Genomic DNA, 12,215 nt, shown 5'->3' with positions numbered 1-12,215 from the left:
AAAGGATCTTTCTGTGCTTCCACAGTCAGTGTGACCTCAAATAACTTACCTGGTATACAATCATGTCGGTTATGAATATCCTTAACCACAGCCAAGTTTCAGTCTTCCAAGACATGCAGATTCGCGTGAATTCTAAAGAGTGAAAGATAAATCACAAATAAATTCTACAATATATCATAACACAATGCATCTCAGTTGAAAAAAAAGTAGAAAACTGTTTTTCAGTATTTGTAATTCCAGAATTCCAATAAATCAGCAAATCTGGAATATCACCGGCACAAGTAATTAATATAAAAAGGACCTACAATTCTAGGTCAATCAATCCCATGCCTTATGTCACTGTCTGGTGACAAAAATGGACCTGAATCGTCCCTAATTTACAAGTTCTCTTTGTACTACACTTCTGAACATAATAAACTACCTTTTCTGAAATAGCACCCTCAAAATAGTTACGTGTAAAGAGAAATTATTTTCTATTATTTTGGCACTGCATTAGTATGCCAAAAAGTTAGTGAAGCCATTATTGTTTATTATTAACGGACACTCCTGCTCCTAATTTACATGCTTGTCCACAATGGAGTCAGAGGGTATAGGAGGTAGGAAGTGGAGGACACAGCTAAATCAGCCATGATGTTACTGAATGCCGGAAATAGGGTCATGGGCTGAATAGTCTACTCCTATTCCTTGACGTGTCTGGGAAAACCATAATCAGAGCACATCCAAGTCCAAAAAATAAGGTGTACTGTCAAAGTATTAAGCCACAGAATCAGAATAGCCGTGACATTGACTGTTTGTTGTGCGGCCATTAGAATACCTTTTTATTTCTATTATCACTGTTTGTGATTTGAATAAACTTCCTGTTTGCCAGATTTTCTTCTAGAAGTGGTTAGCACTGCTGCTTCACCCAAGGGACCTGGGTTCAATTCCAGCCTTGGATAACTGTCTGGAGTTTGCACATTTTCCCCATGTCTGCATGGGTTTCCTCCAGGTGCTCCTGTTTCTTTCCACAGTCCAATGATGAGCAGGTTAAATGGATTGGCCATACTAAATTGCCCCTTAGTGTCCAAATATCTGGAGGTTAGATTAATTATCTATGGGAAATGTATGGGGTTACAGAGATGGGACTAGGTAAGACACTCTGTCAGAGCCAGACTTAATGGGCCAAATGGCCTCTTCTGCACTGTAGGGATTCTTTGATTTTTGACAAACCAGCTGCTTACAGTTTAGATCTAATTCTATGGTTTTTCTGATAAAGATAGTAACCAGAGAATTTGGAAACCACGCTCTTTTGAAGATGTGCTGATTTATCACTTGGGTTTCTTGGGTAACACTTCAAACATTTAAAAGAGCAGTTTTCATTTTGATAATTATGAACAAATCCATGTCTTCAGAATTAATTTCTTCACTTTATCTCCAGATATTTAAATAAAAAGGCTTAAAAATTGAAACCCAACATTTTACAAGTGTGCAGCTACAATTCAGGGAAAGTCATGATGTAGAGATGCTGGCGTTGGACTGGGGTAACACAGTAAGAAGTCTCACAACACCAGGTTAGAGACTCTAACCTGGTGTTGTGAGACTTCTTACCAAGTTCAGGGAAACACAGAGAGGTGATCTAAATTGAAGAATTTAAAGGAAATTCACAATTTGCTGTTATGTGCCAACCCCTGACTTGTCTCAAATTTTGCAGGAAGCACAGGAGAGATCAGACAGCACAGTCACCTTGGGCTCACGGAATACCTTAAGTGGTCAATTAACATCCAATTAAGGGCTTCATCCCATTGCCGCAAGCTTTTACCACACCATACGGGTATCTCAGCAGTTTTAGCTATGCGACCTAATGTCAAGTAAGGATGGGGAAATTTCCTTTCGATCCCCATCCAAAAGATAATCCAATCCTCACTTGCCGCTTGAAGCGCAGCCCCTTCCACGCCACAACCCTGGATTGATCTGTCAGTCCAGGCTCCTCAGTAATGGGGACTGCTTGCAGACCCAAGGGTGGTTCCCTGTGGCTAATAATCCGATTGCCTGGCAGCTGTCAATGGCAGGAGTCATTCCTCCTGAGAAATGGATGGAAGTCCAATCTTAAAATAGTCAACATTCCTCCTAGCATCAAATACAGGGCAGCTGTTGGGATTGTGGATGGACATCCCTCTATCCCTCCAACTTTTTAAGCAGAGTGGGCAAGATCCATAGCACTAACCAGCTCTTGGTTAACCTTCCGTGGAACAATCATTGGAACATTTGTCTACCTCTTGTTTGATTTATTATTGTCATATGTATTAACATACAGTGAAAAGCACTGTTTCTTGCGTGCTATACAGACAACATGTATCATTCATAGAGACAGAAACGAGAGAGTGCAGAATGTAGTGTTACAGTCATAGCTAGGGTGTAGAGAAAGATCAACCTAACGCAAGGTAGGTCTGTTCAAAAATCTGACAGCAGCAGGGAAGAAGCTGTTCTTCAGTCGGTTGATACGTGACCTCAGATTTTTGTATCTTTTTCACAAGAGAAGGAGGTGGAAGAGAGAATTTCCAGGATGCGTGGGGTCCTTAATTATGCTGGCTGCTTTGCCGAGGCAGCAGGAGGTATAGACAAAGTCAATGGATGGAAGGCTGGTTTGCATGATGGATTGGGCTACATTCACGACCTTTTGTAGTTCCTTGCGGTCTTGGGCAGAGCAGGAGCCATATCAAGCTATGATATAACTAGAAAGGATGCTTTCTATGGTGCATCTATAAAAGTTGATGAGAGTCGTAACTAACATGCCAAATTTCCTTAGTCTTCTGAGAAAGTAAAGGCATTGGTGGGCTTTCTTAACTATAGTATCAGCATGGGGAGGACTGGACAGGTTGATGGTAATCTGACACCTAAAAACTTGAAGCTCTTGAAACTTTCTACTTTGTCCTCATTGAAGTAGACAGGGGCATGTTCTCCTTTACACTTCCTGGAGTCAGTGACAATATCCTTCATTTTGTTGACATTGAGGGAGAGATTAATGTTGCCGCACCAATTCACCAGATTCTCTATCTCACTGTGTTGTCAGCAAACTTGAAAATCGAATTGGAGGAGAATTTGGTCACACAGTCATAGGTGTACAAGGAGTATAGCATGGGGCTGAGAACACAAGCCTTGAGGGGCACCGGTATTGAAGATGATCATGGAGGAGGTGTTGTTGCCTGTCCTTATTGACTGTGGTCTGAGAGTTAGGAAGTTCAGGATCCAGTCGCAGAGGGAGGTACCAAGGCCCAGGCCACAGTGTTTGGGGATAAGTTAAGTTTCATGGAAATTATAGTTGAAGGCTGAGCTGTAGTCAATAAATAGGAGTCTGACACAGGTGTCCTTGTTATCTAGGTGTTTCAGGGTTGAGTGCAGGTCCAGGGAAGTGGCATCTGCTGTGGATCTGTTGCAGTGGTAGGCAAACTGTAGTGGATCCAGGTAGTCCAGAAGACTGAAATTGATTCATGCTATGACTGACCTTTTGAAGTACTTCATAATGATGGCTGTCACAGCCACCAGCCAATAGTCATTAAGGCACGCTGCTTGATTTTTCTTACCGCCGGGATGATGGTCACCTTCTTGAAGCAAATAGGGGCTTCAGATTGTTGTAAAGAGAGGCTGAAAATGTCTGGCAATAGCTCAGGATGTTTGCAGACTTATTATCACTGACCCATGACTGTCATTTAATGGTTTAACAGCTTACCTCTGCAAGTTTCAGTACTGCCTGCAAGTTCCCTGGTCATCTTTTTTAACCTGTAGTTTTTTTACTTTTACTTGCCTGTCAAATTTTAAAGTTTAAATTTGAGGCCAGTTCATATACAATGTTATTTAAATGAAATCCACTGACACTTTTTATTTTAAACTTAAAATGTTGTTGTATTCCATTTCAAGTTCAGCGCGAGCTCATGACAATGAGAAAAAACATAAGCAGGATTTAAAATGTGAATACACATTATATAGAACATGTGACTAGTGTCTTAAGAGTTATCTGTTTGAGGTCAATTTAATCAGATCATTGTAGTTCTGCTTTATTCTGACTACTGGTTTGACGCTCTTGAAAAGACCTCTTTAAAATGTGGCCTCACCTATTATAAAGACTCAAGATATAGGCCCTTTAGACCACGTAATAGCAGGGTTCCAGTGTAGTTTACACAGACATAGCTGATTCTCAAAAAAATTAAAACTTGTCTTTTGCTTTCCTAACATCCCCGATCGTATTTACTGGAGAAAAACCAAATGGATGAACAGTAGTAAGACCATGTAACTCACTGCACAGATAAGACCAGGAATATTTCAGCTGCAATCATGCTTTTATTGTTTGTACCTTTGGTATCAATACAATTTTAATTTGCAATGGCACTGATGTGACAAGAAGGACTTCCGTCATCTGAAAGTCAGTCATCAAGCAAATCTCCACAAAATCAAAGGCAGCAATTGTATTTTAAATTTGTCACAGACTTTAACCAACCAGTGGCAGAATTGTACCATAAATGGTATAGAATTTATAGCATAATACAATTATGGGTAAATTAGAGAACAATTCCCCTATGGAAAACCTGAAATGGGATTGAATTGTTCAATGCTTTAACATTTATATTAGACCAGGAATAAGTTAACCAAGACAGTGATTTGATGCAGCAACTGTTAACTGCAAATCTCTAAAATATAGCAAGATAAAGCCTTATGCGTTTGCACAGATATTTTGAGGGAAAATAAGTCAAAAAATCCTCTCCTCACAAATAGGTCCTAACAGAGTAAAAGAATTTAATTTCCACTATAAGATGGGATCAGTCTTACCTTTTTCCAAAGCCTCTTGAGAATGAAGCAATTCCCAACTTTCTCTTGCAAGCTTAAAGTTTTCAAGTACATCAATTGAGTTTGGCAGCTCAATCTTATTGACAACGATGTGACGATTACGCCCTTTTCCAGAACATTCTTCATCGTCTGAACTCTAAATTATAAAGTGAAATAAAGTTAACATCTTTAAAATTTAAATGTTAAACAATTAATATTGCTTTATGAGTTACACTTTCTACCAATTTTCCCACTTCTGGATAAGTTAACACTTTCAATGGTCTCTTGTACCTTGCACAAGTGGTTGGTTCTCATGTGTGAGCCTCAACAACGAACATTTCCAGACTACTCAACCATGAAAAACAAGGATTACCACAGCTCCTAATTCTCTGTCCTAAGACAATATCCACACATACACTTCCAGCAGGGATTGCTAGATCTTACTTTCTCAAACAATCTACCAGATGTGGAGAGCACACATGAAGGAGCATTGGATGAGGCAGGAAAGTCATCAGGTACACCCACAATTACCAATGCAAGTTCAGCCTTGCTCGACAGAGGGGAGTTTTTAAAATAATTAAAACTAAAATCAAAGAAAGGATACCCAAATACAAGTTCTCCCAGCTTCTGAGTATAATTTAGATTTGGGTGTGGGGGGTAGAACTTGTGATTATTAATCCATTTGAAGTGATCAACTGAAGAGAATGACTGCACCAGGCACCAGATAACAATTTAGGATGGAAAATGTAGCTGATTTTTCTCTCTCCTTTAGGTGGGCTATGGTCAATTGCAATGCCTACCACTGCCCAAACAGAAATCATCCAACTTGCAGGGCGCTGAACTTGAAGCTATCATAGTGACATGACTCAGCTACACATGGTTGTGCTCTGCTGTGTCACTGGGAAGCCATTAATATTTTAAAAATAATCATTCCATTTAATCACATTAATATAAAACCGCATTTATTGTCAGTAAACTGTCAGCACTGGCTCAGTTGGTAGCTGTCATGATGAGAGAGAAAGGAAGGATTCAAAACAGAGTAACACTTGGAGAAGAGAAAGGTTATGGGTGCTATGCTGGAAAAATCATAATAACCTTGAAATGGGAGACTGATGGTAGCAGGCAAAAGGTTGAAGAGGAGGAACTGAATGATTGAGGGCCGAGGGAAAGATGATCAGCTGGCAGACTTTATGGATGTGATAGATATATTCAATTCTGAAGGCAAGCAAAAATATTAACTAACGGATTACACAGCAGACAGCCAGATTTGTCAATCATCTAGTGATTACCCGTTCACAGCCTGAGAATTTGAGGCCATGGAAAAGGCCAACATCTGGGAGAAGGACTTTAAACACAGAGGCAAAATTGCAGGGAAAAGGGTAATATAAATCTAAATGCCATCACAGATGGTAAACCACTGGAGAGAAGTCAGAAACTACCTGCACTTGAAAACATCCCCTAAATAGATTCCCTACAGCCACCATCTTCTTGATTGATAGTTCAATCCCCAGAATATCTAACAGGTATGTTCAAATCAATGCAATTTGCCCTCCATATGCAGACAGTATATCTTGTATCTGCAAATGAACTACCTGACCTCACACTAAATGCATCAAGATGCTGATTTGAGTTGCAAACAGCTCATGGAAATTTCAGGCAGCTTCAGTTAGTTGCACTGTTAACTTGTAAAGACTAAGAAATGCATTTGGAAAGCAGAGAGTTTGCTTTTTCACAACCCAAACATTCATAAGTATGATTCTATTAACTCAAGCCACGGAGGCAGTATTCAGACATCTACAATGAATCTCCATCTACGTGCCTCACTAAAGCAAGCATTTGCTAACTATGCAAGGACAGTGCTGGTGCACATGGCAAATCATCAGGTTGTCAATGTATAACTGCTCCTTTAGTTGATGGTCATCTAATCACAATTCTATTGCTGACTCGTTCTATTTTGCAGCCATTTGATCGCACGTGAAGGCAACAGCTAGATTCTACAGCCAAATACAGAACTACATTCACATAACAATATATGACCATGAAAGTTATGAAGTCAGTGGCCACCCCAAATTTTGCTGTTCATCAGATGGTGTAAGAAACAGTCTCTGAATAAGCTACTTTAACTGAAATTGTGGACTTGAGGTTTTTGATATGTTATAATTCTGTATTGGTGGCATCTATTTTGCTACTGTGCAATAATAACTTGTGAATAATTCACAAGTTTATTTTAGCCTTTACGATGCAGTGTTTGAAATTTATCGGAGAACTCAGAAGTGCATAGTGGGCATCTCTGCAATTTCTGATGTACAAAAACTTGGTAAAAGGATCATCATTGATTCTACTGCATACATGTAATAGGAAGTTTATCGCCTAATACAAGATGCCTGAGTTGCAAAACAAATTATGCAAGCTGCAGACAGCATAAAATACCAGGTCCTCCCAGTGGTCCAGAAGGTTGGTGCTGGGGGGAGGTCAGTAGTAGTTGACCCCACATTTTAATTTAGCAGTGTAGTCAAGCCAGTTGAAGGATTCATAACTGATGACGATATTTGCCGTTGATGCAAAAAGATTGCTAACAGCGATCAAATAACATTTTGTCAAATGAGAAAGGAGTCAATCATTGTATTATGTAGCTGTCAAGAGTTTTTTTTAGATCCCCAGGTCAGTGGACAAATTCAAAATAGCAATAATACTCCATTTTAATCAGGCCACATAACCAAGAAATTGATTGATCACAGAGTTCTCCAGTAACCCACTACTCTCAAACTGGCATCTAGTCCAGGTACACAAAGTTCTGAGGTTCAACTTTGGCTCAAGTGAAACCATTTGGTCTTTCTTCAGCATAAGTTCTTCATGAATTGTGCAGCTGATCTATGCTTAGGGCACTCATTATTTTCACCCTAATTTAGACAACTGATTCTTAAGTACTTCATCACACAAGGCTTCATGTCATGTGGCCTGGTAGACAATAAATTAGTATATAAGAACTAATATTGTTGGATATCTTTGTGACAGAATCAACTTTGCACAATATTAAAGATCAATGTCAATCTGGAGTAAAAGTTCAAAGTTTATTTATTAATGTCACAAGTAGGCTTACATTAACATTGTAATTAACTTAGTTACTATGAAAATTCCCAAGTTGTCACACTCCAGCACCAGTTTCAGTACACTGAGGAGAATTTAGCTTGGCCAATGCACCTGAACAGCACAGCTTTCGGACTGTGGGAGGAAACCCAAACACTGCACAAAACTCATCCACACATGGAGAGAACATTCAGATTCCACACAGATAGTGAACAAAACCAGCAATCGAACCCAGGTCCTTGGCACTGAGAGGCAGCAATGTTAACCACTGTGCTACCATACCGCCCACAACAGAATGTGAGCCAAGAATGGGAAAAAGTCATTTGGGTCTTGTACGTTCCTTTAGCACTGTAACTCTCCAAGGTAAGTGATCATTTTGGATATCTTTAATATCTTTTCCTCTACTATTATGTTGGGCAAATTATTCCACAAAAATGGCATGTTTTTAAGTTATTCTTACATCTATTGTATTGTGAATTAATTTTTCATTTATTTAGTTCTAGCCTGACAAATCCAAGTACTTGAAATCAATATTAATAATAAACATATTTTAGCTGTAGAGTGCTCGCATACTGTGATACTCAGGTAGAAGTGGACGGTGCTCAATTCAATGACGGACAACCAGCTTATAAGGCAGAAAACACACATGACCAAGGTGTCTTAAACTGAAAGGTCTTCCATAAGCTTTTTATAGCTGCAAAGCTTTAGTATGCGGAAATATTTAATCTTAAGTCATCCTTTCTATTCAAGAAAACTTTTGGTAATCTTCTCTATAACCATTCCAATGTATTATGTGGAAGAGTGGCTTGTCCAAGGAATACATAAATAAATTGAATAATGATTAAACTACACACAGGTCTGCACTCAACTTACTGACCACCAAAGATCCTGCTTTGTGAAGCTAATTAAAACACTAGAATATCATTGCATTAACCAGATTTTCCCTGTCTCAAAGAAATAGTTTCCAACCAGCTTCTAGATCTTAAACTGTACAATCAACCAGGAGCAAGTACTCTCATTGTCTAATTTCCCTCTTCCACAACAGTCATGTGTTATCCTGGATACAATAAATCATGAAGAGTATCAGACATCCTGTATACAATAACAAGTTGAAGTGAGTTTGATGACGGGAAGAAAGACTGTAATAGTTTTGGTCATTTGAAATGGTTTAAATCTTACAATAGCACATGGAAAGCACAATCGGAAAAAAAACATTTATCTGAAAGGCAACAAGGTATGGGGTAGTTTGTGATTCTTTGGTTTACCTTGTTTGATGTTTCATGCAAGAATGGACCTTCAGCCTATGCATGAGGATATTCCTGAATGGTTCAAGTGGTAGCAAATTCCTCAACTGAAATCAGATAAATACTTCCACAGAGTACTGGAAAAACCTTTATAGAAATGTTCTCTTTTAACCAAAGTACAGTACAATCATATAGATGAACTGGAAGAAAGAAAACTTACAAAAAGGAAAAAAAGACGAGCACAAAGATACAGAAACTACATTGAGAGAAAAGAGGTGGTAGGCATACTGGATAGAATCTTTCAGATGTGCACTGAAAAAGCAAGCAGGAACTTAACCCCACTCCTGATGGCTGCCCAGCAGCTAGTTAATGCTCAGTGGATTGTTAACCGTCTGGAGTCTGGAAGTAACAAAGATTCAGAGGAGAGTTTCAGCAGATGAGCTGAGCAAAGACCAGATGGGTGTGATTATAGAGGTGGAACCAGGCAGTCTTTGCGTTGGAGAGGACATGAGATCAGAAACTGAGCTCAGCATCAAAGATGATAGAAAAGTTTCAAGCAGTTTGTTCAACATGAAACAGTAGCAGGAGAAGAGGACGGAATTAATGGCAAATTTGTGACGGGAGTAAAAGATGATGACTTCAGATATGCTGGTGCTGATAACAATGGCTTCACCCATCCCAGGGTTCATCTGCAAGAAATTGCAGCTCACCCATGATTGGATGTCAACTAAACATGCCAATAACACAGAGGCAGTTCTGGAGTTGGGAGGGAAAGACATGGGTGTATACATGTGGAACCTGTATGTTATTAAGGGGATCAGGGGTTATGAGGAAAAGGCAGGAGAATGGGGATGAGAAAAATATCTGCCATGATTGAATGGTGGAGCAGACTCAATGGGCCATATTAATAAGGGGATCAGGGGTTATGAGGAAAAGGCAGGAGAATGGGGATGAGAAAAATATCTGCCATGATTGAATGGTGGAGCAGACTCAATGGGCCAAGTAGCCTAATGTCCTCTTACATTTTATGGTCTTATGTGAAAACTGACCCATGGCTACAGATGGTGTTTCCATGCATAATATTACAAAAGGTCTGACACCTAGTCATTTACAGTAGGCAAAAGAATAACTTTCCAAAAAATGTAAAATTTAGGAGGTACAGATTACCCACCAGTGTTTTTTCCCTTCCGTCTCCAAGTTTTCGTCTTTTATGAATGTGTTTACCCCTATCGATATCCACGTCACCATAGATATTTGACAAGTCATCCAACAAAATAAGAGGAACTTGGTTGTTGGAAGGGCTTGATGCTAAAAATAAAATTAGTTTAAGCTATTAATCAATATGCATAAAACAGCATTAGCATTAACAAGAGCAAGTACTCTGCAGCAACTCAGCAAGGTTTAACATAGAACATAGAACACTACAGCACAAACAGGCCCTTCGGCCCACGAGTTGCGCCGATCACATCAACACCTACCAACCTACAGACCTATATATAACCCTCAATCTCATTAAACCCCATATACTCATCCAGAAGTCTTTTAAAAGACCCCAGCGAGTTCGCCTCCACCACCACTGATGGCAGCCGATTCCATTCACTCACCACCCTCTGAGTGAAAAACTTACCCCTAACATCACTTCTGAACTTCCCTCCCTGCACCTTAAATCTGTGTCCTCTCGTAGCAACCATTTCAACCCGGGGAAATAGCCTCTGAGAGTCCACCCTATCTATTCCTCTCAACATTTTGTAAACTTCTATCAGGTCGCCTCTCAACCTTCGTCTCTCCAGGGAAAAGAGTCCCAGCTCCCTCAACCTAACTTCATAAGGCATGCCTCCCAGTCCAGGCAACATCCTTGTAAATCTCCTCTGTACCCTCTCAATAGCTTCTACATCTTTCCTATAGTGAGGCGACCAGAACTGTGCACAATACTCTAAATGAGGCCTGACAAGGGTCTTATAAAGTTGCAGCATTACCTCCCGACTCCTAAACTCAAACCCTCGATTAATGAAGGCCAGTTTCTTCAACTGCACCTGTCAAACCAATAATCTCTATCACCTCAAAGGAAAAGAGTAGCATGTGGGAAAACCACAGCCTGCAAGTTCCCTTCCATGTCACATCCCATCCTAATTTGAAATATATCACCAGTCCTTCATCATCCCTGGATCTAAATCCTGAAACTCCCTGAACAGCACAAGGGGAAGAAAGGGGTGAACAAATGCTTCCTGAGAGGAAAAAGACATTTCTGCTCACAAACAAAGAAAAAAGTCATCTTGCTTTGAGCATTCAGAATTAATTCAGCAGTTCATCATAAACTGCTTTCATAAATGCTGAATGATAGCATCAATATAAATCTGCCCAAAATGTGCCAATTAATGTTAACATATCTGGCTTATCTATGGAAAGTTGCTGAGGTATGTCCAGTTCACAGAAAACAGGACAAATCCTACTAATTTGCATCCTATCAGCCTACACTCAGTCAATGGCAAAGTGAAGGCATCATCAACAATATGACGCAGATCTTACCAATAACCTCCATTCTGATGCTCAGTTTGGATTCTGCCATGGCCATTCAGCTCAAGGCCACATTACAGCCTTTGACCAAACATGAACAAGAGCTGAATTTCAGAGGTGAGGTCAAATTGATTGCACTTGACAACAATTAACATTTGGCCAACTGTTATATCAAGCAGCCCTAGCAAAATTGAAGTCGGAATCACAGGTAAAACTGTCCACTGTTTGGAGTCAACACAAAGGAAGATGTTTGTGGATGTTGGAGACCAATCATCACTGCTCCAGAACATCGCTGCAGGAGTTCCTTTGGTAGTATCCTAGGCCCAACCATCTTCAGTTGCTTCAATGACAATCCCACCATCATAATGTCAAAAGTGGGGATGTTCACTGATGATTGCACAATGTTCAGTGCCATTCATGACACCCCCGATACTGAAACAGTCCTGTCCATATGCAGCAAGTCGTGGGCAACATTTAGGCTTGGGCTGACAATTTCTGAATCCCCTTCTACCAACATCTTGGGGCTAGCATTGACCAGGGGCTCTGCACCATCCATGACAAAGCAGCTCACTT

The 12,215-nt window shown here is 39.9% G+C and overlaps 1 protein-coding gene across 2 annotated transcripts in view; it reads right to left on the bottom strand.

Moving 5' to 3' along the window:
* Positions 1-12,215, bottom strand: part of ints10 (integrator complex subunit 10) — a 75,622-nt gene that overhangs the window by 24,089 nt on the left and 39,318 nt on the right. For both annotated transcript variants that reach the window (XM_080193916.1, XM_080193925.1), the window contains exons 9-11: positions 10,300-10,436; positions 4,801-4,954; positions 50-132 (exon numbers count right to left, since the gene is read on the bottom strand). In XM_080193916.1, the coding sequence (XP_080050042.1) occupies positions 50-132; positions 4,801-4,954; positions 10,300-10,436 (374 nt within the window). The remainder of the gene's footprint in view (positions 1-49; positions 133-4,800; positions 4,955-10,299; positions 10,437-12,215) is intronic.

The sequence above is a fragment of the Carcharhinus amblyrhynchos genome, chromosome 1 (assembly GCF_965287045.1).
Source record: "Carcharhinus amblyrhynchos chromosome 1, sCarAmb.v2.hapA, whole genome shotgun sequence".
NCBI lineage: Eukaryota > Metazoa > Chordata > Chondrichthyes > Carcharhiniformes > Carcharhinidae > Carcharhinus > Carcharhinus amblyrhynchos.
The sequence above is the reverse complement of the archived record's forward strand: the minus strand, read 5'-3'. Positions and strand labels throughout refer to the sequence as shown.